The sequence below is a fragment of the Notechis scutatus genome, chromosome 7, assembly GCF_049901735.1.
Source record: "Notechis scutatus isolate UNSWTSFEM ecotype Mainland chromosome 7, rNotScu1.2, whole genome shotgun sequence".
Classification (NCBI taxonomy): domain Eukaryota; kingdom Metazoa; phylum Chordata; class Lepidosauria; order Squamata; family Elapidae; genus Notechis; species Notechis scutatus.
The window spans coordinates 5563308-5591063 of NC_142015.1; the positions used below are offsets into that span (position 1 = coordinate 5563308).

At 43.6% G+C, this 27756-nt stretch overlaps 1 protein-coding gene across 4 annotated transcripts in view; it reads right to left on the minus strand.

Moving 5' to 3' along the window:
• Nucleotides 1-27756, minus strand: part of PIWIL2 (piwi like RNA-mediated gene silencing 2) — a 45358-nt gene that overhangs the window by 11265 nt on the left and 6337 nt on the right. For all 4 annotated transcript variants that reach the window (XM_087969611.1, XM_087969610.1, XM_087969613.1 and 1 more), the window contains exons 3-15: nt 24922-25000; nt 24665-24815; nt 22962-23129; nt 21539-21649; nt 20309-20426; nt 17983-18107; nt 16124-16204; nt 15467-15580; nt 7170-7358; nt 6841-6925; nt 5887-5976; nt 3401-3541; nt 1405-1518 (exon numbers count right to left, since the gene is read on the minus strand). In XM_087969611.1, coding sequence (XP_087825737.1) covers nt 1405-1518; nt 3401-3541; nt 5887-5976; nt 6841-6925; nt 7170-7358; nt 15467-15580; nt 16124-16204; nt 17983-18107; nt 20309-20426; nt 21539-21649; nt 22962-23129; nt 24665-24815; nt 24922-25000 — 1566 coding nt within the window. The remainder of the gene's footprint in view (nt 1-1404; nt 1519-3400; nt 3542-5886; nt 5977-6840; nt 6926-7169; nt 7359-15466; nt 15581-16123; nt 16205-17982; nt 18108-20308; nt 20427-21538; nt 21650-22961; nt 23130-24664; nt 24816-24921; nt 25001-27756) is intronic.

Here is a 27756-nt window from a genome sequence, read left to right on the forward strand (position 1 = left end):
CTAAGCCCCAAAGCTCACTGTAACAGCATTGCAAAAAGGCATTAAGAGTTGTTAACCTTATTTTGCAAAGCTTCTTCTCCGGTAACATTGAAATGCTAATTAGGGCATACAAAACCTTTGCCAAACCAATTCTCGAATACAGCTCGTCCGCCTGTAACCCGCAGTGTATATTGGACATTAACACAACTGAACGGCTTCAGAGGTATTTCTCGAGAAGAGTACTCCACTCCTCTACTCACAATAGTATTCCCTATGCTTCCAGGTTCCAAATTTTGGGCCTAGACAATCTTGAACTGCGCCGCCTGCGGACCGATCTAAGCATCATTCACAAAACTGTCTGCTGTAACATCTTGCCTGTCAACGACTTCAACCGCAATAATACACGGGCAAACAACCGAAACAAACTCCAAACTCGATTACAGAAAATACTATTTCATCAACAGAGTGGTCAACGCCTGGAACGCCCTACCCGACTCCGTTGTTGCAGCCTCAAACCCCTCGCAGCTTCAATCTCAAACTGTCTAGCGTGGACCTCACCCCATTCCTAAAAGGTCCCTAAAGGAGGCGTGCATAAGCGCACCAGCGCGCCTACCGTCCCTGTCTTATGGTCCCCATTTATCTGTATTTACTCCCTTGGTTCATGATTATGTTCATACCTATACTCGTTATCTTGTACATGTTTGACAAACAAACAAATAAAATAAATAAACAATTGAGCCCCAGATTTTTATTGCTAAATGAGACATTTGTTAAGTGACTTTTGCCCCATTTTAAGACCTTATGTCAGCGTTCACAGGAGGCACCCATGGAAAGCAGAACTCCGAGGCAGGCAGATTTTCCTCAAAGGACAGTTTATTGGATGCATCATATTGGCACAACGGGTGAAAAACGACTCTGAAAGTTCCTGCGGTTTTCACCTAATTAAAAAGTGAAAGGTTCCCCCTTCCTTCAAGTCATCCGTCACACTGACCAATAGAGGCGCTGGCCGGTTGCTTGGTTACTCCCCTCCTCCTCTCCCCAGCCTTGCCTTGCCTTGCCACAGTTGTTAAGTGAATCACCGTTAAGTCGGTAACCTGGTTGTTAAGTGAATCTGGCTTCCCCATTGACTTTGCTTGTCAGGAGGCCTCAAAAGGGGACCACCTGATTTCTGGACACTGCAACCGTCAATCAAGGTGAGTTGGTTGTCAAGCATCTGAATATTAATCACGTGACCATGGGGAGGCTGCAATGGTCACTAAGGGCGAAAAACAGCCACAAGTCACGTTTTTCAGGGCAGTTACAATTCTGAACAGTCACTAAATGAACTGGTTGTTAAGTCGAGGACTACCTGCATCTGTTGAAGAGAATGCTGAGTCAATTGTTCCACCCCACAGAAGAGTGCCCCACACCCAAAATTAAGCTTACTGCAGAGATGCAGGCTTCTCTGCAGATTTCTTTAGTCCAGTTCAGGCTTTCCGAGGTAGTGAAGGAGGTTTTCTTCAGGTTTATTCTTTCCATGGGGAGGACGCGCCCGGTGGTCTGAAACAGGCAAACAACAAGAAAATAAGGCTGCATGCAAGGCTAAACCTGGGACAGCCTTTGGCCCATTTTAAGTCCAGAGCTCAGCACCAAATATGCCTTAAAGTAACGGACCCAACCTTTCCAACTTGGCGGCCAGGTGTGTGTGTGTGTGTGTGCGTGTTTGTGTCAGAGGTGGTATTCAGCTGGTTCTGACCAGTTCTGGAGAACCGGTAGCGAAAATTTTGAGTAGTTCGGAGAACCTGCCAATACCACCTCTGACTGGCCCCGCCCCCATCTATTCTCCACCTCCCATTGAGTCCAAGCTGATTGGCTGGGTCTTCTTTGGTTGCCCTGCACAGGAGAATGGAGCTGGAAAGCAGGTTTGTGCGGTGGGGAGGGAATGGGGATTTTGAAGTAACCTTCCCCTGCCACGTCCACCAAGCCACACCCACCAAGCCATGCCCACAGAACCGGTAGTAAAAAAAATTGAATCCCACCACTGGACTCTGTGTGTGTGTGTGTGTGTGTGTGTGTGTGTGTGGCAGTTGCGCGCACAGCTCCATGTGTGCAAGCATCGGGCACACATGCCCTCCATGTGTGCAAATGGATCTTTGTGCCCTAACAGAGAGCGCTTGCACACATGTGGGAAGCTCCACTCACACGAGTGGCTATTTCACAGATTTAAAACAGCAAAAGTGGTGCTACGATTTTCAATATCTACAAGGCAGAACTTCAAGACCGAGAATTTGCTGATATGCCCCCCGTCCATCTCATAAGAAGCGATTCTGGGCATTGTATAGCAAAACCAAGCAGAAAACAATAAACGCATTAAACACTGTCGTATTTTAAAAAATGAAATAATAAGGGCAATGAAGCCACTTCAAGATCTCACCGGTCCCGGAAACACCCAGGCTTAGTGACAAAAGCCAGATCTTTATGGACTTTCAGAAAATAAGGAGGGATGGAGAATTACCTCATCTTGGCAGGGGAGGGATGTGGGCGCCACAGTGGAAAAGACTCACCTCCTTGGGCCCATCAAGCGCAGTTCCCTGGAGGGGGAACCTGTAGGATGTATCTCTTGCCAGAGCTGATGGGGTGAGCTGGTGTAATGGGGGAAATGTGGCTGCTCAAATAAATCAACCCGTGTCATGAAAGGCATTAAAGGCCCTAGACAGAAGGAGTGCTGCTGAACCTTGTCAGTTTTTTTTTTTTTTAAAAAGGAACAATTCTCTCTCCCTCAGTGTGACTCCCTCAAAATTTAAAACTGAAATTCAATGTGTACTGTAGTACAGAACATCTCCGTGAATCCTGCAGTTTTCCGAGCAGACAGACACGGAGAAGTTGGTGGACCAAGATTACAGGTAGAAAAAGGAAACAAAAGTAAGTTTTAAATTTGAGTAGTCATAGAAGGAGAAAAACCCTCTCACTTTTTGTGAGGTGTAACTTTTAGAAGATATTTAATTTTTCAGTTCTGTTCCCCTGAGCTTCTAATCACCAGGCATAAAATTATTGCCCAAGTAGATTCAGTGCTATTCACCAGCTCAAGGCAGGAACGAAGTGACAAAGGCAGAGATCAATCTTACACAACTTTCTGATCAGGGCCAAAAATGTACTGCCTTTGGGTAAATACTCTTGGGACTTTGCGGAAGTGAAGGACCTATTTATTTTCCGTGATTGACGGTTGTCCTAGGTGCTGAAAAATAACCACAAAATAAAGGGAAAAGGATATATAGATTAGCCATTTACTTTCTACACCATAGTTAGCAGAAGAAGACAAAAAGCAGGGGATAGTAGGGTGACCAATCTCTTCTTGGTCAAAACCTTTTTTTTTCATAAAATAGGCCGGATCCCATCTGGCAAAGCTTAAAGCACTGGCAAAGCTACCACAGATTTTCCTTACCCTGTAAACATCCCCATCCAAGAAAAGCCCCCACCGGGACAATTCCTTATGGGCACTCTCATTCTTCCCAATTCTGCTAAGAAGTTGAAGCAGAGCGGCATGATGCTGTCCGGGACTCATGTTGACTTTCTGCGTAAGGTCCTGAACAGAGTGGACACAGACAAGGGGTGAGGGGACGAAGGCACTTCAGCTTGTATTAAAAAAAAAAGGAAGCATATATAACTCATTGACAGCAAAGCAGCAGTTTGAAGAAGCAGCTTCTCCAGTGACTTGCTTTTAAAATTCACAATGAACAAAAATCAGGAGGGGAAATTGCACATTAAAAAAACAACACACATTTTTTTTTCTTGCATTATTATTGGACACCATCTTGAGGGTTTGTTTTTTTTTTAAATTACATCCTACAGACACCTCTGAACAGAATCCTCTCTATAGGTGGTCCTTGGCTCAGTTTAGTTTATCTTAGTTTATTGTTATTGCACCTCGTACAACGAAATCAAACACCATCTTCAGTGCACATCATGACCATGAAAATAAACACAAACACACATCCTTCACCCTCCACACATTGAATTGAAAATCCCCGACACCGCATCAACACTGCACTATACAGGAGAATTCAAAAGAGCATCTGGGATAGAAGCTGTTTTTCAGCCTATTTGTCCTTGTTTTTATTGTCCTGTACTGTCTGCCAGATGGTAATAGTTAAAAAAAAAAAGGGTGCCCAGGATGAGATGGATCTTTGAGAATGTTTTGAACTTTCTTAAGGCAGCGGGAGCTATGAAGCTCTTCCAAAGAGGGGAGAAGGCAGCCAATGATCCTCTGGGCAACGAGGTTAACCTTCTGGAGCGCTGTCCTATCTGCCACTGTGCAACTTACAACTACAATTGAGCCCAACGTTTTGCTGCTAAATGAGACAGTTGCTAAGTAGGTTTTGTCCCATTTTATGACCTTTCTTGCCACTGTTGTTAAGTGAATCAGTGCAGTTGTGAAGTTAGTAACACGGTTGTTAAGTGAATCTGGCATTCCCCCCATTGGCTTTGCCTGTCAGGAGGCCACAAAAGGGGATCACATGACAAAAGGGGACATTTGCAACCATTATAAATCGGTTGTCAAGCGGCTGAATTTTGATCATGTGATCATGGACGTGCTGCAACGGTTGTGTGAAAAAACGGTCATAAATCACAATTTATTCTCAATTCTAAAGCTGAAATATTTCCGGTTTTAGTTCTGCCAAACCACAGCACAATCACTTTGAGTTGGAAATGGAGACCACGTTCCATTTTGTGCACAAACTCTACAATCCAAGCAGGAGCCACTTCAGCACCCAAGCCACTTAAGCCACTGCAAGAAATGGCAGGGATAAATGATAAGATTCCTCCTCCCAAAATTTCAAATGGAAGAGAATGAGATTTACTGCTTTTTAAACTTAGCTATTAGATGTACTATACATCCCACCGTTTTATCCTATACAATTGAAAGTAGCTACATTATTCTTCCAGTTCCTATATTCCCCACAATATACAGGTGGGGTGGGCTGGGTTGGATTGAGAAAGAGGGATTGGCCGAAAGTCAACCACCTGAACTAAGGAAGGACTAGAACTCATGGCCTCCCAGAAACTATCTTCTAGCACAGGGATCCCCAAACTTGGCAACTTTAAGACTTGTGAACCTCAACTCCCAGAATTCCTCAGCCAGCCACCGCTAGTATCGTTATCTACATTCATAGATCAGATTGGTCATGTCCCAAAAGATTGGGGGCTGGAAATAATAATCCCAATTTATTAAAAAGTCAATAAGAACAAGGATCTTTTTTGAGTGTCATCAGCAAATTGCTAGGCATGCGAAATTTCAAACTCCAGGACTGGATAAAGACAGAAGGCATAAGCCCCAGACAAGCAGCCAAGGTCATTGGTTTAGATCTGGATTTAGAGAAGGGAGGCCATCAACAGGCTAGAGTTTGGCGCTCCACCATGTTGCACAAAAATACGCTCCATCAAAAAAATCCTCCTCCTTCATGGCCTTTGTAGATTTTAAACATGGCTTTGACTCAATATCCAGGAATGCAAAAAATTAAGTCCACAAGTCTTAAAGTTGCCACATTTGGAAACCTCTGTTCTAGCACTTTAACCACTAAATAAATTTCAATAATGTCTTTACAAGAAAAATGCCATTAGTGTCTTGTGATCTGAGTAGAAGGAATAAATCGTTAGTGATTAGTGACTACAACTTTTGGCTGTTTAGACAAGCTCAAAATGTCAGCCAACATCACGTCACCACGTGAGATCTCTGGGAGGCCAAGGGAACCCTTCTTCAAGCAGAGCGCGACTAGAAGGCTTCAGATGCTATTGAACCAACAAAACCAGGGCTCGGAATGGATAGCTACAACTTAAAAAGTTGTTGAAAGGCCAAATATTTGATGTAGTAAGAGGTTGAGGATTTTATAAACAAATTCCAATTCTGTATAAAATATATAGTTCAAGCACCTTCATAATTCTAAAATCTTGTCTCATCTTCTCAGGAATGCCTGTCAAGAAGGAAAGCTCTGGCACTAGCAGGATTTCACCTTCCTGAAGCTGCAGGAAAATCAAATACAAAACCTATTAGCACACATCACGTACAGAAATAAATCATTTAACATCAGCTACGCTGATGTATGCCATAGACACATTAGATGGGAAGGAAGGAAAGGGAAAGCTGATGGTGACAAGAAAACCAAACAGGTGATATGAGATTGATTTTTTTTTTAATTGTCACAATTTTCTCTTCAAACCCTGTAAATAAACATTAAGTGATAGTTGGAGTAGTCCAGGGCTAGCATAGCTAACACGAGAGCTAATGGCTTATGACTAACACTCAGAGATGTCTTTTCTTAGCACTGATAGAACATAGAATAACAAAGTTGGAAGGGAGCTTAGAGGTCATCTAGTTCAACCTCCAGCTTCAGCAGGAGATCCTATACCATATCATGCAAATGGCTGTCCAGTCTCTTCTTGAAAGCCCCCAGTGTTACAATCATTTTCTCTTCCTGTTTGTTGCTGGAGTTAATCTGGAAGGCTGAGGTGCTTGACCAGCAATGGCCAATTTCCAATACTATGCCAGTTGAAAGCTTGTATTCATACAAGGCTTAAACTATAAGAGTGAGGGGCATCACAGCCTAAAGCTTCCCTCTAAACTGGCTAGTCTATTTAAAACACACACACACAACCTTATGCTTGGAAACATCTGGGGGGTGGACTGATGGTGGGAGAAATCAAAGCCAGACCCACCATGACACCTGTTCCATAGTAATTCCCACACTCCTCTGTAATAGCTCGAAAGCGTTTCTAGCCCAGAAACATCACCCAAGACAAGTCACACAAATCAAGCCATTCTAGTGATGCCTGCATTACAAACGCCAGCAATTGGTTGCTTCTAAATGCAACTGCTCAAATTCTCACCTTTCCTGGAGGATTTTTTCTTTTTTCAACTCTGTAAATCAACAGTGGCTGGTCAAGCTCTCTAATGGTAATCCCATAATTTTTACTGGAAAAAGAATGTTATATGAGTTCTAGGAAGGAAACAAAACTCACTTGATAATTTTAAATATCAATAGCTGAAAGACTAATTTAAAAAAATTCCAATTAAGCCAAAGTACTTAATGACTTTGATAATAGCCGTCACTTCAACAAAACTTAAGCAAGATACTGAATGTCTTATTCCCATTAATTATTTTCTTTTTTCCCATTTTATCTCGACCTTGTAGAAACACTGAATCATAATCTTTTACCTGTAATACTCTAGAAAAGTGATTTCCTTCCCATCCGACATGGTGAAACTGTTCTGTGGTGTCTTGTTCCAATCAATGTCATCAATTCGGTAATTTTTATTGTTGTAACGGGTAAGTATGATGTTGCCAATAAGTTGCTTTGTACACTCATCTTGGAAATTATCCCGACTCTGTTGATAAATTCTATGCCTTTATGAAAACAGAAATGCTTAAAGTTAAAAACCAGGAAGGCACAAATTGTAGTCTCACCTTGAGTTTACCAGCTGACTTTAAGAAGTCTGTTTTTACCCCACTGGCAGAACCCCATCTGCCAAATACACTCGTCTTACTCTAACTTTGCAATGCTTTGTAGTTCTTGGTGCTCTCTGACCTTGGTGGTTTGCTTCTAGATGTTTCATTAGCCAACTAGGTAACATCTCCAGTGCAAGTGAGTGCAGGGTTTGCTGCCTGTTTATATTCAGGAGTTTTCCCTGTCAGTTTTGGTGGGAGAATAATTTCCTACTTGGTGGTTCCTTGATTAGAATATTGTTTTCTGTCTGATTTGTCTGATGTGGATCCCTGCTTATTGAATGTTGGTTGCTGAAAGGGATGGGTTGTAGCCTTTTTGTTTTTTTATTCTCTTTTTAATAATTTAATGGTGTGGAATGGTCTTACACAACCAAATAATGAGCTGAATGAAAGCTACTTGGCATATTTGATAGCTCAATAAACTTATTCTGAGAACTCTGCATTCTGCAGCACACAGGATCAACATCACCTTATGATTCTCTGTCATGGCACCAGCTCTATGAAACACCATCATTTTGAAGTTCCAAAGACCTCCAAGCCCAACTTTTTCTTCAGTCTTGGGATAAGATAGATGTTGAGATCTTGTCAATTTAGCGTGTGTGTGTGTGTGTGTGTGTGTGTGTATTCCTGGATATATACTTTTTTTTTACTTTTTAAACTGCAAGTCACCCAGAGTAGAATCAGATGGCCACTAAATGTTAGACGATAATTAAAATACATTATAACAGGAAAAATGTGCTGAACAGCTTGAAATAGATGTATACTAGTCTCCCCTTATTTCTTCGTCGGTGAAACATAAACACAACAGGAAAAAATGATATGCAGTTATAAATAACAAATTAAACATCATAAAAAATACAAAGCAATATTTTTGCTAGAAATGCATAAGCCGGGGAGATCTAAAATGGGATTCTCTACATGGGAACTTTGTCTATAGCGGGGTGGACAACTCTGGCACTTTATGACTTGTGGACTTCAACTCCTAGAATACCTGCATATCTATGGTGATTCTCAGTCCTCCAGGTCATGGTTGTCCCAAAGGTACTTTTCCAAAAGGCAACTGGACTTTGTTTTTCCTTGAAGACATTTCACTTCTCATCCAAGAAGCTTCTTCAGTTTTGACTGAATGGTGGAGGATGGAAGGATTTATATTCTTTGCAGCCATCTGGTCATTAACACTCTCTCTGAGAATGGGCGTTGGTTCTTACCTGACACGCCATTTCTCTGGAGCCGTGAGGATCATCCAGTGTGGGAGGTGGTCCAGTCTGCGTCGTTGTAGGCTGAGCTTAATTACTGAGGAACGCTCCGCCCTCTGTCATGTGGCTCCCTTGCATTCCCCAGTTTGCGCGAAGACGAGAGTGAAGAAAGGTCGTTCTCTCATCCTCCTATGCTAAAGAGTTCATTGGCTGAAACAAGTTCCCACCAGACGGCAAATCTAAAGGGTGGGGCTGGATGATCCTCACGGCTCCAGAGAAATGGCGTGTCAGGTAAGAACCAACGCCCATTCTCCTGAGAGCCGTTCGGATCATCCAGTGTGTGGGACATACCAAAGCTTGGCTGTCCTACGGGGGGGACTCCGTCTGGCCCTGCAACCTCTGAGGTTCCCTAAAGACTTGCTGAAGGACTCGTCTACCAAACGAAGCCTCCGCCGAGGCAAACGTGTCTATCTTATAGTGTCTAATGAAAGGAGATGGGGATGCCCAAGTGGCTGCCCTACAAATATCGGAAATTGGAGCCTGAGTGGCCCAAGCTGCCGAGGTGGCTGCACTTCTAGTGGAGTGCGCTGTGATCCCCCTGGGTACCGGCAGAGCCTGGGACAAATAGGCCTTGGCAATAGTAGCCCTAATACAGCGGCCGATGGTTGACGGGGACACCTTATGGCCTAGTGATTTGGGTTGGAAGGAAAGAAATAAGGATTCTGATCTCCGGAAGGGCTGGGTACGTTTAATGTAAACGCGTAGGGCCCGCCTAACGTCCAGGGTGTGCCAAAGCTGCTCCCTTTCCCGCGAGGGATTGGGGCAGAAGTTCGGGAGTGTGAGTTCCTGGGCCCTATGGAAGGCCGAGTTGACCTTGGGCAGGAAGGTGGGATCCGGTCGGAGGACCACCCGGTCGGCATGGAAGATGCAAAGGTCCTTCCTTACCGACAAGGCTGCAAGCTCTGATATTCGGCGGGCCGAAGTAATAGCCACCAGGAACACGACTTTGAACGTTAAGAACTGGAGTGACGCTTCCCTGAGGGGCTCAAAGGGGTGTTTAGTGAGGGACACCAGGACCTTATTAAGATCCCAGGTAGGATATCGATGTATGGTTGGGGGACACAAGTTGGTGGCTCCTCTGAGGAATGCCCGAATACGAGGGTGGTGGGAGAGGGAACCCAGATTATCACAGGCAATGACTGTTGAGAGAGCTGCGACCTGACGCCGCAAGGTGTTTGGAGAAAGACCTTTCCTCAAGCCCTCTTGGAGGAACTCCAAGACTTGAGCGATGGGAGGTGAAAGCGGGTTGACCTGGAGACTATGGCACCACTTGCAGAAGCTATTCCAAGTGGCGTCGTATATACGGGTTGTTGAAGGCCGCCTGGCAGCTAAAATGGTAGTAATAACCTGGTCAGAGAAGTGTTCGTTTTTTAAGCGTTCCCGCTCAACCTCCAAACGGCTAACTGGAGCCACTGAGGGTCCGGGTGTTGAAGGGGCCCCTGGGAGAGGGATATCCTGTTGGAGGGAATTTTCCAGGGAGGGGCCACCGACAAGTTGCGGAGGTCCGCAAACCAAGGGCGCCTGGGCCAGAAGGGGGCCACTAGAATCAGCTCCGCTCTCTCGGAGATAAGCTTCTGGATGACTCTGGGAAGCAGGGCTAGTGGAGGGAATGCATATAGGAGCCCTGTGGGCCAGGGACAACGGAGGGTGTCGTAATTCTCAGCCCTGTGGGAGGGGTACCTGGAGAAAAACCTGGGGAGTTGTGTGTTGAGTGGGGAGGCGAAGAGATCCACCAATGGAAGACCGAACATCCTGGTCGCCTCCCTGAACAGTAACGGGTGGATGCGCCACTCGGACTGGTCCACCGTGGTCCTGCTTAGCCAATCCGCTTGAGTGTTTAAGTCCCCTGAGATGTGTTCGGCTTTGAGGGAGAGGAGGTTGCGCTCCGCCCAACGGCAAAGGCGCTCGGCCTCTCTCATCAAACTGATAGACTGGGTGCCCCCCTGTCGGTTGACGTGAGCCTTGGCGGTGACGTTATCCGTGAGTATGAGGACATGCCGCCCGCATACGTGTGGAAGGAAATTGCGCAGGGCCAAGTGGATCGCGCGGAGTTCCAACCAGTTTATACTGCATTCCCGTTCTACCTGTGACCATCTGCCCTGTGTTGAGAAGGAGTGGATGTGGGCGCCCCATCCGGACAGGCTGGTGTCTGTGGTGAGGGTGAGGCGTTGGGGCTCCTTGAAGAAATGGCCCTTGTTGATGGTGGGACGGGTCCACCAGAGGAGAGACGTGAGGACCCTTGAAGGTACCTTGACTGAGGCCTTTGAATTGCTTCTGCCGGTCCGCTGGAACGGGAGCAGGAACCACTGTAGGGATCTAGTGTGTAAATGGGCCCATGGAACAATGGAAATACAAGAGACCATTTTACCCAGTAATTTAGACAATTCTAAAATTGTTACCTTCCTTGATCGCCTGATATGTTTGATGGCTTCCTGGATGCTAAGGAATCTCTCTGAGGAAAGGAAAACTTTACCCTGAACTGAATCAATGACGGCCCCCAAGTGGGTGATCCGTGTAGATGGTGACAGTTGGCTCTTTTGCCAATTAACTAGGAAGCCATGGTCTTGGAGGGCCGAGAGAGTAGCTCTAATATCCCTCTCTGCGTGGGTTTTGGAGGGAGAGAGGATGAGGATGTCATCCAGGTAACAATGGAGGTGGACCAGGAGGTTCCTGAGATGGGCCGCCAGGGCCGCGAGGACCTTGGTGAAGGTTCTCGGGGCCGAGGCCAGCCCAAAGGGAAGGGCCACATATTGGAAGTGGCGATGGTTGTAGCAGAACCTGAGGAATTTGAAATGGGAGGGCCGGATAGGGATGTGAAGGTATGCCTCGGAAAGGTCTATGGAGGATAGCCAATCCCCCTGCCGGATGCTGAGTAGGATGGACTGTAGAGTGTGCATCTTGAACCTGCGATAAACCAAATAACGGTTAAGGCGTTTCAGGTCCAGAATGGCCCTCCATCCACCAGAGGATTTAGGGACCACGAAGAGGTGGGAATAGAACACCTGTCCTCGCTGGGATGGTGGGACGGGTTGAATGGCCTGTATGGTGAGGAGATGACGGATTGCTGAATCCATTAGGTTGCGTTTGGAGGGGTCCCTTGAGGGGGGGGGATGCCATGAAGAAGTCAGGAGGGGCGCGCTGGAACTCAAGCGTAAGACCAAGTCTGACGGTATCACGGACCCAGGCATCAGAAGTGGAGGAGTCCCATCGGTCGGCGAAATGCCTGAGGCGGCCGCCGATGGGAAGGGAGGGACGGGATCTATCTACGCCGGAAGGGCTTCCCTCCTGAACCCCTGAAGGGGCGCCTGTAGCTGGTGCCCCTCCTGTTCCTGTCACCCGGATCGGTTCGGTCCTGGGGCTGGAATGGCCGGAAGGAGGGGGGCCTAGGGTACCTGGGCGGGAAGGGAGACTGGTAGAAGGGACGGGAGGAACCTCTCCGAAATGGCTGAGGGGCTCTAGAATCTGACCTCCGAAAAAGAGGAGGGAGAAATTTTTTCTTGCTTCGGGTTTCAGAAAGCAAGGGGTCCAGAGCAGTACCAAATAGTTTGTCCCCCTTTATGGGGGCCGTGGCCAGCTTAACCTTGTTTTTTTATGTCCGCCTGCCAGTGCTTGAGCCAGAGCAGGCGGCGAGCTGTGACGTGGGATGTTATTGCTCGTGCGGAAAACTTAACCGCATGGTAGGTGGCGTCGGCGGAGAATTCTGCCGCGGCCATCAATTTTGCTATGTCTTGGTGAGCCCTAGTGTTGGAGGGGGAGACGTGGTGCTTCAGTTGACGAAGCCACCGGATAGAAGATCTGGTGAAGAAGGAGGCGGCAGTGGCCGATCTAATGGCCCAGGTGTCCGCTTGATGAGCCCTACGGAGGGCGAGCTCAGACCTCTTGTCCTCGGGTTTTAGGGCCTCTAGAGGGTCACTGGGGGATGACGAAGAGGCCAGGCCAACGATGGGGTCATCTACCTCGGGGGTGTTAAGTAAGTCGCAGAAGCTTGACTCGAGGTTGAAGAACCTCTTGTCCAGGCTGGATGGGGTGGGGGGTGGGGCCCTTGTGGAATTCAGCTGGTTAGAGACCAGGTCGTGAAATAAGGGTGGGGCCGGGATTACCTCCGCCTCCACCATGGGCTGTCTAAAAATGGCATCCTCCTGGCCTTCTGCCGGGGAGGAGAGAGTCAAGGAGGGCTGCACGGACAGGCCAGAAATATTCCTAGCTTTGAATAACAGCGACTTGAACATGTGTGGTTTGAACAGTCCCGTAACTGTGGGTTGGTCCGGGGTAAGGCCCTCGTCCTCGGACATGTCCCCCTCCATAGGGTCTACCTCCGATAGGAGCTCCTCTTCGTGCATAGACCCCCATTCCAATTCCTCCTCCACCCCAAACTGATCTTCCATGGCCTCCTCCAGATCTCTTTCTGGAAGAGGGCTGCCCCCTTGTAAAGGTACCTGACCATGAAAGGGATCCGATCTGGGCGAGGACCTGACAGATGGCGGATCGTGTTCGGGCACCAATGAGGGGGGACCGGACCTGGACCTCTGCTATCCCCTGGCGAATGGCCCGTTCCATCCATGCCTGCACGTGTGCAGGAATCTCTGATGTGACAGCCTCCTCCAGGCGCAGGCCAGCGGCCGTGGGCGTGAATGTAGCTTCAGGAGTCCGTCTGGTCGATGGACCGGGAACCTGTTGTCCCTGGGATGGGCTGTGCCTGGAGAGGGAAGAACAAACTGGGGGAGGGGGGGTGTCTGGAGGTAGAAGGAGCTGAGGGCAGGAGGGTTGGAATAACTGGTTGTGCCTCTCTAGATCGCCTGTCAAATTCCTTCTCTAGAGCCCTATGACGTCGTAGGGCGTCTCTCTGAGAAGCCTGGGAGGTCTCCTTAGGGGCTTCCTTAGCCTGTTTGCGCAGGTGATAGGATTTAGATTTGGCCTTCAAAGAAGGGCGCTTGTTGGAGTTGTCGTCTGCCATTATAGAGAAAGGACTGCAATACAATTTTAAGGGCGGTTGGCTCGCCAAGGGTTCGACCTACAACAAAGGCCGGGTGTCCTTTCAGCTGGTCCACACCCCCCTTTTGGAATTTAGATGTATAAATTCTATAATATAGCAGTTGGTATAATTATTAAGGTTCTATGCACCCCCAGGCTTGGAATCCAATGGGTGCAGGGATGTTAAGAGTCAATATCGATAAGATGAAGAATGCTATGTAGGAATTCACAATAAGTCTATATATGTGTGTATATATATATATATATATATATATATATATATATATATATATATATATAATATATATATGAATCTAGACCTGCAAAGATGCAGTTATACTAGTTGTGAATCTAGTAATATTATTATTATTATTACTATTATTATTACTATTATTATTACTATTATTATTATTAATATTAATATTATTAAAATAATATTATAATTATTATTGTTATATGATTCTTCTGCTAACTAACACCAATGTTTCGAATTAGAACGCCTGAGGCTGTAATGAGGCCTCTGGCAGCTGGAGCTCCCAGGCAACAACCGGGAGGGATAGGCTGCTAAATTCTGCCCTGAGCTTGCTGCGGAAGGCCAACAATATTGCCCAAATTCACAGATTGATCAACCGGTCCTCTGCTGAGGGCCTGTATGTAAAAGCAGTCACTTCGCAGCACAACGAGGCCTCAAAAATGGCGCCCGACACGTGGCGCTGCCCAAAATGGCGGCCGCCCACGCTCCTATAAATGCGGGCTGCTCAGGGCTGAGTAGGGACCTGTCTGGCACCTAGAATGCCGAGAGAAGGTAGTTAAAGCTGTTCCCCTACTTGCTGTAAGCGGCGTTAGCGGTGGGGGGGGAATGCCAGCAGCGCTATCTGGCGCGTTTAAACAAGCCGCTGCGATCGCGGCGAGAAGAACGGCAGGGAAAAGTCCGAATTGGGGGGGGGATTGGCGCCGAAGCGCGAAAGCTGCCCGTTCTACAACCCCCCAGGGGGCGAAGAAAACGTGCTCCCCTTTTATCCCCTATACGAAGCAGGCTAAGGAAGAAGGATTGTCCCTTTTAAATCAATAAATCAAACCTGAAAAGTTAATAGCTTGAATCGGCCAGAGAGAGTAAATTACACAGCCTAATCTCACGTAGGCTGAGCGCAAACTGGGGAACGCAAGGGAGCCACGTGACGGAGGGCGGAGCGTTCCTCAGTAATTAAGCTCAGCCTACAACGACGCAGACTGGAGCACCTCCCACACACTGGATGATCCGAACGGCTCTCAGGAGAATTGTTGAGGTGCTTGGAGGTTTATCCGTGCCCTCAGGGTTACCTGAACAGTGCAAATGGGTGTGGAATTCCTGAACCTAATCTGTAGACTCTCATCATGGAAAATTCCCTTTTTAGATCTCCTCAGTTTGCATATAGACTTTTTTTGCATTAAAAAATGGGACAGATCTAGTATACAGATCACGACCAGCATATCTCTCTCATTGGAAGTGAGCACATTTCATCTCACATTACCAGGTGCAATGCTCACACACACATCTTGCTATTAGTTCCATTCTAACGAATTTCCAGAGAAATTATCTTCTTTCTCAAAGCTATTTTACACCACTTCCAAAATCAATTCCTACACAAATTCTGAGACTCAGACCCAAACAAAGTAAACTTCAGGAGCTATCTTGGTTAGGCACTGGTTTTGTTATACCACAACAAAATAACGGCCACAATATTCTTAATGGTCTTTGAAATGTTTTCTGTAAGTATTTCAGATATCGGCATTTTTACTCACATCACATTCAGGACTGAATCATTCCGAATAACCTTATGAACAGCATCAACCAACAAAAACAGCCCACCATCTGTCCTTCGGATACTGGTTGCATAGCCAGGCCATATTTGCAACCTTTTCACAAAAATAAACAAAGAGGCTAATTTTTAGTATCAAAGGGAAACTGCTTAATTAAAAGATACAGTCAAATTGATTTTGTAGTCATAGTTAGTAATTGCTACTGTCTGCTTTCACCATTTACAATTCCCACAAGTTATCATGTGCAACTGATGGAATATTAAAATATACTATCATAGGACAAACACACTGATGAGATAATCAAATTTATTATGTGATGAAATTGCAGTCTAATTTATTGCTATATATTATTTATCATTAATATCCCTAGACCACCCAGAGCTCACTAGGATTGAGGCACAAATAAATGAATAAAGTAATCCACCAAAAATATGTCACTGTATTCCAGAGATTCAAGGCAGCTGGTTTTGGTATATATTGCAATTAGCTAAAGTAACTCAATTTGCACCTACTGAGTTTTTGCCAGAAAATGTGCAAAAATAGAAGATATATTTTAAAAGAATATTAATTCTATTGCACAGCATATATTTCAAATAATCAAATACTAAAACACTGTAGTCCACAAAGCAACATACCAACCTGTACTGCTGAAGTACAGTAGCATTAGTAGGATCATAGAAATTTCTCCCAACAAGTTTCATATCTAAAATCCTCATTACTCTAGAATAACATTAAAAAAAAACATGATTAATATGACACTGGGAAATGAGATTGCTATGTAAAGCATGAACTCAGGGCACAAAAAAATTCCTATTATTTTGCTCGTCCCGTTACCAAAGGAGGCCAGAAGAACCTAGGTCATCTCCCACAAGATTTCAAACATCTCCAGATCAGACCTAGAGTTGCATATCTTTCTCCAATTCTTAAACGATGGACTTCCTGCCACTTGGTTTTGGTCCTCGATGTGAAGGATACCCACACTGTATTTCTAGCAAATAACCATCTCTGGTGTCTCTTTGCTTTTCTTTCTTCATTTCAGGATTTTGAGATGAATTCCTAAGCACAACCCACAATCCAAGTGCATTCCAGCATTCAACAGTGCAGCAGATGCAAAACTGCCTTGTTCTACTTTTCATCTCAAGAGTGCATCTAAATGCAGGCTCCAATTCTTTTAAATAATAACTCCCATTTTTTTTCCCTCTAGCCTGATGAGCAAGAGCCAAGAATTAAAAGTGTTCCCTATCCTGGGCTCTGGTTAAACTAGAGATTGATCCAAAGGCCAATGGTTTTTTCTTCCTCCCTTAAAACTACATCACTGTATATAATCCTATAGTGTACTTGCTATGTTGCCAGAGATGTTACCCCAAACTGAATCCGATCCTAAATGCAAGTTGATCAGATCAGGTTGCAGGAAAGCAGCCCTCGACTTACAGACAGTTCATTTAGTGAACATTTAAAGTTAAAACAGCACTGAAAAGAGTGAGTTATGACCATAAACTGTTGCAGCATCCCCAGGGTCGTGATCAAAATTCAGGCCCTTGGCAACTGACTCATATTTAAGACGGCTGCAGTTTCCCAGGGTCAGGTAAATCACCTTTCGACAAAGTCAATGGGGAAGCCCAATTCATTTAACAACCATGTCCGTAACTTAACAACTGCAGTGATTCATGGTGGCAAGAAAGGTTGTAAAATAGGGTAAAATTCACTTAACAAATGTCTCACTTAGCAACAGAAATGTTGGTCTCAATTGTGGTTGTAAGTCAAGGACTACCTGTATTGCTGATAAGAGAACACTGGTGTACCTTCTTTCATGAACGAAGTATGCAGATTAATTGAGATTTATTTCAAGCACCAAGGAAAAGAACCAATCAAAATAATTTATAATCACTTCTTTTATCTGTACTGAAATGCTATGCATGCCAATTGGTCACTACAACATATATCTATTTAAAAATAAACAGAGCTTTGCAACCCTTTATATTTCATGTAATAATCACGTACTTGTTTAAAAATCCAAATCCCATCCTTTTTCTGTACAGTACGTTTATTTGTATAAAACTCCAGTTGTAAAATTAGTCCACTATCTTAAATTGGACACATATTATGTAAGGTGCACCCTTCCCATCTGAGTAGACAGATTCATGACTTAAAAATTGTAATACTATATATTAAAATGATCTGGCTTTAAAATAAACATGAGTATTATATTTGAACTATTAATTGTGCAAAGCCTTTTTTAGGTTTGGTCTATCGAGCCTTTGTTCTGACATGTGAAATAAAAATGCTCATATTCATTCAATCACACAGATTAGAAATGTTAAGAGATACTAGCATGTTATCCATAGTGGTTAATATTCAGTCAATTTTGATAAAATTCTGTTAAAAGAAAACAGATCTAAGCATTTTAACATTGATGTTTTGTATATAATGTTCATTTAAGAATGGCTGTACTTATGGGATGCTTTAAGTCCAGATGTGAGTCAGCATATATTACGCACTTTCTGAAAATAACATTGTAAAATGGGATGCACAACTCTGAACTAGGTTCCAGAATTTTGGTCATCTGAATCTTTAAATTGACTTCTGTTCCATCTGTCTTTCTTTCACACTTCAGGTTAATATTCTAAAGTAGAAAAAACATAGCTTATCAGAACTCAAAAACAGGTCAGTAAGACAGCCTAAGAATTCCAAAAAAAAATTGTTTACAAAATAAATTACAAAACAATCAGTTCCAATTCTTGCCAATAAGTAAATATTGCAGTAAAAATATGCTACGTATAACTTAGCCATCTCAAGCTAACAAGAGTAACATTTCAGAGTGCTTTGTTTCAGAATTAGTCTATCAACACAGAATAAAGACAAAATAAAACGTAAATGAAAAGTGAAACAAACCATTGTTTATAACTATGTCTTCTTATTTTGTTGCTGCTGAAATTGCATATTGTACTAATATACATTACTTATTCTTTTGCTGTATTGCCAATTCTTATCTTTTCTGTTAAGAAAACCCCTTGAAACATGAAGGCTGGACAACTTTCCCCCCCCATTGTTGTGTAGAGATGCTTTGAAGAAAACCCTTGAAAGCAAGCTCAGGCTTAATATAATATTAACAGATTAATAGATTTGGAAGAGACCTTGGAGGTCTTCTAGTCCAACCCCCTCCTCAAGGAGACCTAAATCCATTTCAGACAAAATGGCTGTCCAATCTCTTCTTAAAAACCAACAGTGTTGGAGCATCCACAACTTCTGGAGGCAAGTTGTTCCACTAATAAATTGTTCTCACTGTCAGGAAGTTTCTGATTAGTTTTAGGTTGGTTCTCTCCTTGATTTGTTTCCATCCGTTGCTTCTTGTTTTGCATTCAGTTGCTTTGGAGAATAGCTTGATCCCCTCTTCCTTTGTGGCAGCCCCTGAGATATTGAACCACTGCTATCATGTCACCCCTAGTCCTTCTTTTCATGTTCTCTTTTAAGAAAATGTTAGCAAACAAATCAATCCATTTTAAATCTTCAATATTTTCAAGGTTACATTGATGAAAAGGTTAAATTGGGATCAGGGTAACATTTGTTCCAAGTCCCGCTTAAAATACAACAAACTGGATGACTCTGAACTAGTCTCTCTCAATTCAGCCTATCTTCATGGGAGTTCCAAAGGTGCTTTTTCAAGATGCAACGGGAGCTTTCTGGGGTTTTTTGAAGACGTTTCACTTCTCTGAAGAAGCTTCCTGGATACGAAGCAAAATGTCTTCAAACAAAAAAACAGAAAGTCCAGTTCCCTCTTGAAAAAGCACCTTTGGAACATTCATGACCTGGATGAGAATCTCCACAGAGATTCCTATTTCCTATATGATTCTCATGGGATAATTTGTGAAGGATGACATAGGAGGGGAATATCATCCGAGGCACCATAGGACAGATACATCATAACATAACTGTGACCAACAAAATATCTGGAGCACAAAGCTCTCCACTAATATAATGGCCATAGCCACAGCTAAACTGTAGAGTCCTTTGAGGAATTCAGCTATGCTGTCATTTATTGCTATTGGAGAAATCACAAAATAATCTGGAAAAGGGAGAAGGGAACTGACTCCTTTGGTTCATTTTACAAGGAGCATTTCAATATTATCAGGTATACTTCAGGTGCAGTATAATTCAGAAGAATAAATTAATATGACACAATTCAATTCCAAACTCACAGAAGACTAGGAAAACATTTGGATGTTAAAAACACAATCACTGTTTCAATTCATATTTTTAAAAAGTATTTATGATCATTTTTCCCCAAATGCCATCACTCTGCTAAACAAATAATTCCCTCAACACTGTCCAACTATTTACAAAGTCTGCACTACTATTACTATTAATCTTCTCATCACTCCTTATCACCCATCCCCTCCCATTTGGGACTGTATGACTGTAACTTTATCACTTGTATCCTTACGTTTTATATCTGTTTCCTAGCATGATTTGATTGCTTATTGTACCCTATGACTATTAAGTGTTCTACCTTATGATTCTTGATGAATGTATTTTTTTCTTTTTATGTACCCTGAGAGCATTTGCACCAAGACAAATTCCTTATGTGCCCAATCACATTTGGCCAATAAAGAATTCTATTCTATTCTACTCTATTCTGTTCTGTTCTATCATGAAGTAAAACTCAGTATCAGCTTGGTTATTCCTACATGACAGAAAAATTTCAGGTGGTGCTCCATCCAAATAGTCCGGGGGTTGCTCAACTAACAAAATAAGGATTTGGAATTAAACGCCCATGTCAGATAAAATTATTGTAGCAAATTCTTCCGTTTCTTTCCTCGATCTTACTTGAGGCAACTTGATGGGTAAATAGAGAAGAAAGCCATCAAATGCGGAAATGTCTCCTATCACCGACTGATGTTCCTTCAGCATCCTAAGGCGCATGCTTTTATATTCTATGTTTGGGCTGGAAGACAAGAGGAAAATCAAGAAAAAAAGGGGTGGTACATTTTTATTAGGGGGGGGGGGGGGGGGGAGAAAGAATGTGCATTTCTGTTCATTTTGCTTGAGAGAGAAATACCCACAAAGGAAAACTGTCACAATTCCTTCCTTAACGTTGTCATTAGAAAGGCAACTTCTACATTCTGGTTGGCTGTACTATTTCACTGAAAGACAGCATCAAGGAAGAGCTTTAATCATTTTCTTTTTCAATCTTGGCTTCAAAGAAGATGCATAGCCTTTAGGCTGCATTTCTACAAGAAAATGTTCAGATTCCCTACAGCTTTACATTATCAAGTGAAATATATCAATGGACAGACAATTTGGAGGTCCCTCCAAAAAACTTTAACACGGTAGCATCCATAGTCAAACTAGTTACCGTATTTTTCAGACTACAAGATGCACCGCACCGCACCAGAGGCACACCTAGGTTTAGACAAGGAAAACAAGAAAAAAAATAGTTTTCGGCCTCCGCACGTCCCATTTTTGCCCCCACCTCTCCGGCGTCCAGAACCCCCCAACTCCCCCCCCCCATGAGTCCCATTTTTGCTCTCCCTGGCATCCAGAACTCTGCAAGCCAAAAATGTGCCCGTTTTTGGCCTCCCAAACTTTCCGCGTCCTGTTTTCAGCCCCCCAACCCCGTGGAGGCCTCCACGGGGTGTGTGTGTGTGTGTGTGTGTGTGTGTGTGTGTGTGTGTGTGGCATTTTATAGTCCGAAAAATATGGTAGCTAAAACTGCTGCCCTTGAACGCAATAAATATTTGGGTTGAAACTAACTATCTGGACAGGTGCTTTCTTAGCTCATAAAGCCGGCAACTGGTACTTTCAAAAGCACCTCGGAGTTTAGAAAGTATGAAAGGTTTTCCACATAGCTTCAAAGGCTAGAAACCATGATTTATATTCCTTTAAATTTTAGCATATAAAATGTGGGAAGAAACATCAGTTGGATTGCAACTTAAGAGAACAATTTGAATAAAAGATGTTGGATCTTCTGCCCACACTCAGTTACTGAAGCCATGACAGACCCTAAAGCAACTGCCTTCACCTGTGGAAGGAAGAGTCAGATTCAAGAACCGTTACCTGAATGTCACGTGGTACTGATACACAGCTTCATTTTTACAGTGTATTTGAATCAGATTCAGTGCCAAAGGGATCGTTTCTCCTTTTGACCCTTGCTTCTTAAGTGGTTCTCTGGAAGGATGAAAGTGTAATTGTAATAATTTCTCTGCTTTGTTTAAGAGAAAGACAGTAAGGAAGCTGAACCTCGTGTATCTGGTTCAATAGTGCTTACTCTCCCATGTTCGAAGAATTAGAAGAGCAATAACTGGGAACCATTTTCGGATGGAAGGTTTTGCTAAAATTTGTTATTAACAATTTATATCTTTACATAAACCAATACAATTCAGTGTATACAATAAAAACATGATGCATCTGTCAAGAACATCTATTCTTAGATATATTTTATCACCTCCATCCCTTTGTCCAAAAACAGAAGTCTTGTTCTAGAAGCAATTTGTATATGCTTGGCTTCTTGGACATACTTCTACCCATAGCCCTACTCCAAGCCCAATTTCTTACTTTTTTTCTGAGCAAGCTGGGGAAAAAAAATCATAGCTTATCTCCTCTAAAGACCTGCACAAATCAGAAGTTCATCAGAGGTTGCTACATTCAGAAAACTCAAAGAAAAAAACAAACCATTTCCTTTGCTTAAGCTATTGATTTTCTGTTTGTATCTCCTCCAAACTGAGCGCATGTATAGCCAAAGGCTTTTAGGTTATGGCTATCTGAGATAAAGTGTTTTTCTGGTGAGACCAGTCTATCAGGGCAACCTGGTGTATCCGTTTATGGGATGGAGCATACTGCTTTCGTCTTTCAGCCCCAATCCAGGAGCCTTCGCAGGCAGTCACTTTCGTGACAAACTATTTTTGTGTTGAATTTATGTTTATGAACAAAGAAATAAAGAAAGACTATCACAGAATTATTTCAAGCTATTTAGCTCTCATCAGCTAGCCATACCCTTCTGGGATTCAAACTTGGGCTACTTGCATATTAGGTAGACATATTAACCTCTAAACCAAAGGCTCTCCTCGATTTGCTGACTATATGAGGGAAGAGATTATGATATAGGCGACAAAGCGAGGAGAGCCCATGGCTTAGAGGTTTAAGCCTCTAAGGTTAAGCCTTCATGTGCTCCCGAGTCGACCTTTGTTGCTTACCTCTTCCCTTCTCCTGACAGCTCTATGCATGCACACATAGGGAACAGGCTCCAGCTGTTCTTCTGCCCCACTGACTCTGAATGCAGCTGATAACTGTCAGATGGCCCTGGCCCCATCTCTGCCTCCGATGCAAAGCCCTCATATCAGAGCCTTCCCCAGACTCCAGGACTGGCCCATGTTTCTTCCCAATCTCCTCACTGTCCGAGTCTGTCGCCATTTCCGCTCAGCATTTACTACACTTACAGGAGTTTGGCTTTGTTACCTTCTTCATACCATTTCTCACTTACTTTTTATCCACAGGGTCATCAGAAACTACAGGAGGAGCACTAGGCTTGATTGATGGTGCTGGAAGAAGACCTTCCACGGCCGAAGTGAAGGGGCTTGGGTAGGGTCGGCCACGCCCCAAGATGCTGGTTTTGTCAAGCACCAAAAATGGCTTTTCGCTTTCCACATACCTGGGGAATATTTAAAAGGGGAACAAAAAAGATGTCTAAAACCCCACGAAGCTAAAATTTCTGCATTGTTTTTATGGGGGGATGATGGCCCTTTTATGACTCATGGATTTTAATTCCCTGAATTCCTGAACCAGCTTTAAAGCAACATTTTGATTTGTATCCCAGTTTTACTTACGCATTTCAAGGTGGCATGCATAAGTACCTTTTCCTCCTCCCCACAGTCACCACCTTATGGCATGTGGATTGGACTGAGAGGGACTGGCCGGAGGTCAATTAGCTGCCTTTTGTGTCTAACCGAGGACTTCCAGTTACCAGCCCAATTCCTTAAAACAGGGGTCCCCAACCACCGGTCCGCGGACCGGCACCGGTCCGTGGAACAAGTCCTACTGGGCCGCTGGTTTGCTGGGCGCGCCATCTTTTTGATGAAAAAGTGCTTCCGGTGAGCTTTTCCGGTAGAAAGCTCACTGGAAGCATTTTTCATCAAAAAGATGGCGGCTAGCGCTTCGTGAGCTTTTCGGGTAGAAAGCCATTTCTACCGGAAAAGCTCACGAGCGCGCGCTGCGCCATCTTTTTGATGAAAAAGTGCTTCCGGTGAGGTCACCGGAAGCACTTTTTCATCAAAAAGATGGCGGCGCCAGCTAATGCCGGTACCGGGCCGCGCCATAAAAAAGGTTGGGGATACCGGGCCGCGGCATAAGAAAGGTTGGGGATCACTGCCTTAAAACACTTAAACACTCTCCTAAAGGAGTGGGGAAACACCCAAGGCCAATATGGAGGGGGAGAGAGAGACTGCCAAGGTGAGACCCAAAGTCAATTCATATCAGAACTGATTTATCCCATTTATTTTCTTAGCCTAGAAGAGACAAATATTTCAGAGAGCATTACATATTCCTATGCATACAAACTTCCTAACAGTGAGGACAACTGACCAGTGGAACAGCTTGCCTTCAGAAGGTGTAGGGGCTTCATCACTGGAGGTTTTTTTTAAAAAAAAGACTGGACAGCCACTTGGCTGAAATGGTATAGGGTCTCCTGCTTGAGCAGGGGGTTGGACTAGTAGACCTCCAAGGTCCCTTCCAGCTCTATCCTGATTAATATAAATGTTACAAAAATTGCAGATACGAGTGCAATGTTCATGTTAAATAAATCTCATTATCTTCATGACTCTCACTATTTAAAATAATATATCTCCACAACTTTAAATAAATTCAGAAAATAGGCAATTTTGTTGTTTTGTATCCAAAAGCAGCAATTTTTCAGAACAGAAAGTTGAAGGTATGCAGCGAGACCCACATTATGAGCATTAGCTGGGACCGGGCATTCTGTAATTATCTATGCATAACTGTCAAAATGCCTTTCTGCTTAAAAATAAAGGCAGCCTTTTTTTTTTATCATTGAACCTTAAAAACAGATAAAACAAAAAACTAAGCTGAAATCATGCTTAGTTGTCCAAAAACTATACCAACCAAAGTAACCGAATAACAGGATGCGTAATGCAACTTGCCATTTTTACCAACCACAATAGCTTAACTCACTTGCCGCGGCCGGGAAGCCCCCGTTCCACCTTGCTGTCTCCAGCTGGTCCTGCTCTCAAGCCTGCATGCACCTGCTGTCCCAGGATATCTGCGTTGGGCTTGATGACCATGTCACCCACTCCTCTTCCTGCAATGCCTCGGCCTGAAAAGACTGATCGAAAAACGAAGCCAAGGTAGAACGCAAGTTCTTCTTACATTTCCAAAGAGAATCAACTGAGGTAGAAGAAAAGAAGACCCTAAATAGCAAGAGAGCTTACCCAAAGGAGGCCGAGGGGCAGCTTCAAGGCTAAGTCCCTGAACCATGGACGACAATGTTGGAACAGTCATAAAAGGCTCCTGAATTAAAAGAGAGCAGACAGATTTTTACTATGCACCAGTACAACGCCTTAGCTTTTAAGTTGAAAATTAAGAGAAACAAAACATCTGTAGCTCTCTAAAGCAGCAAGAGTTCTTCCGTGCCTACAAGCTTTCAAATAATCTCTACAAGAAATACAGGTAGTGACCATCTGAAATTATAACAGCACTGAAAAAAGAGACTTATACAGCTGTGTCACTAACTTAACAACTGCAATGATTTAAGAACTGTAGCAAGAAAGGTTGTAAAATGGGACAAATGACTGGCTTAGCAACAGAAATTTTGAGCTCAATTGAGGTTGTAAATCAAGGATTACCTGTAGGTTGTTTCATCAATTTTCTTTTGTTAATGACTAAAATAAAAATCAAATCAAATTTAGAGAGCCTCGGTGGCGCAGTGGTTAGAGTGCAGAACTGCAAGCTATTTCTGCTGCAGACAACTGACTGCAATTTGGCAGTTCGATTCTCACCAGGCTCAAGGTTGACTCAGCCTTCCATCCTTCTGAGGTGGGTAAAATGAGGACCCAAATTGTTGGGGGCAAGAGGCTGACTCTGTAAACCGCTTAGAGAGACGGCTGTAAAGCACTATAAAGTGGTATATAAGTCTAAGTGCTATTGCTATTATTACAATCCTAAGGCTAGATACAAACAAAATACTGAACAATTATATACTGTAGAAGTACCACATCCTTATATATATTCTGCATATATGTGTGTATTAGAGAGAAACAATAAGTATAGTGGAGTCTAAAAATAATTAAAAATGTAAGTACTGAAACAAATTGAAATACAATTATCACAAGAAATTCCAATCTTAAGCACTGGTAGCACAGAACTAGATAGCTTGAGAGGTTATTTTTCAAGTCCTTGTCTGACAATAGTTGCATTAAATAGAAACTGCACTCCCTACCTGGAAATTTTATTCAAGACACAATACATGATCTAGAGTTCTTCTATAAGGAACAGTATAACAGCGTGTGACCTACGGTTATTGCCAGGGCAATTTCAAATGTAAAAATTAAGCTATACGATGTACAAAATTTCAGATCATAATCAACCACACTGGCCCCACTGGGGCATCACAATGTAAACTCCGCTTTTCAGCTCATCCCTGGCAGTGCCATTAAATATGACTAGATCTAAACCGTTCACCAGTTGAACCAGGTAAAATCCTGCAATAGTACAATGATGGTATTTAGGTTGCCTGATAAATAACTCACATCATTTCTAGGGGACATTGGCCATTTAAAGTAAGACTTTAGAGAGGCATCAGGTTGGGGAATATGCGCATTAAAATCACCAGCTATGATTATAGAGGCTAGATATTGATATCTTAGTACATTTATCTATGTATCAGATTAGTCCCACAGATTATTTACTTCCCTATGCCCACGGACGGGGGGGATATAAATTAACAAGTAAGACTGAGCATTGTTTAAATCCGAGTAAAAGGTTAAAGCCACATTTAAACAGGGTAAGTACTGAAACAATTAGTTTAATAGAAACAAATTAGAAGACAAGCCTCCTAATGGTTTGCCCTTTTTTATAACTGGGTACTGCATTTAGAGTGAAGGGAACATAATCCAGGTATTGCTTGATCCTCCATAGCTCATCTTTCTCGGAACAAAAGAATACCAAAAGAAATATATCCCGGAAGTGAAATCCCTGTCATCTTTGCTTTCCAGTCTGCAACGTTCCAGGACAGAGTAGGGGTCTCCAACCTTGCCCACTTTAAGCTTTGCTGGCTGGGGAATTCTGGGAGTTGAAGTCCTCCAGGCTTAAAGTGGCCAAGGTTGGAGACCCCTAGGATAGAGACCCTGGACAGGAATGCTAGAAAGTCTGAGTCGGCTGGTTTTGGGGTCCATCCAGCTATGTTCCAAAGGATTTTTTTGGGGGGGGTTGGGGGGGAGAACATTAGCAGGATGTGGTTGTCATTTGGCCAATTTTCTTAGGCTGCTGTCCCTAGATCAAGGGTCTTCAAACTTGGCAAGTTTAAGACTTGTGGACTTCAACTCCCAGAATCCCTGAGCTAACATGACTGGAGGAGGAATTCTGGGAGTTGAAGTCCACAAGTCTTAAAGCTGTCAAGTTTGAAGACCCCTGCTCTAGATAAATTGATCACAAAAAGCAACATTTGGCCTGAGAAGGTTAGAGACTGAGGAAGAAGATGGAGAACAGACCTCCTGCTGCCTGTTAAGAGTTCCTAGTATCCAGAGTCAGGGACAAGTCCACGGGCAGAACAAATAGGGCCAGCTTGGGAAACAGGATCAGAACGTTGCCCATTATGTCCAGGCTCCTTCGAAAGGAATTTACTTGCAAGAAGGAATAGCATGTTGTGGATGAGGCAGCCATTAGATGAACAGAATCAGGACCCAAGCAGGGGAAGGTTGGGGAAGTGGGGCTATAGTTTGACTGGTCTGCTCTTTAACATTGAGTTGTGAGAAAAGATCACATCTGGGAGGTGACAAAGAGGTTGTGTTGTGTTGATCAGTTTGGTGTTTCCTTCTTTTGCCTGGATGAATTTTGGGCGGGAGTGTCTTCTTTTTTTCTTTGTTTTACACACTGGGAAAATGAATTTGTCAACTTTGTTAACAGGAAAACACCAGGAGGGTAGCAAAGTGTTGAGAGAGTCAGTAGCAACAGACACTGACTTAACTACCTCAAGTTTGCATAATGATTGTTTGTTGGTCTTCTATGGACAGGATGCTGAACAACGGAGCTAAGCCTTCTTCATCTTC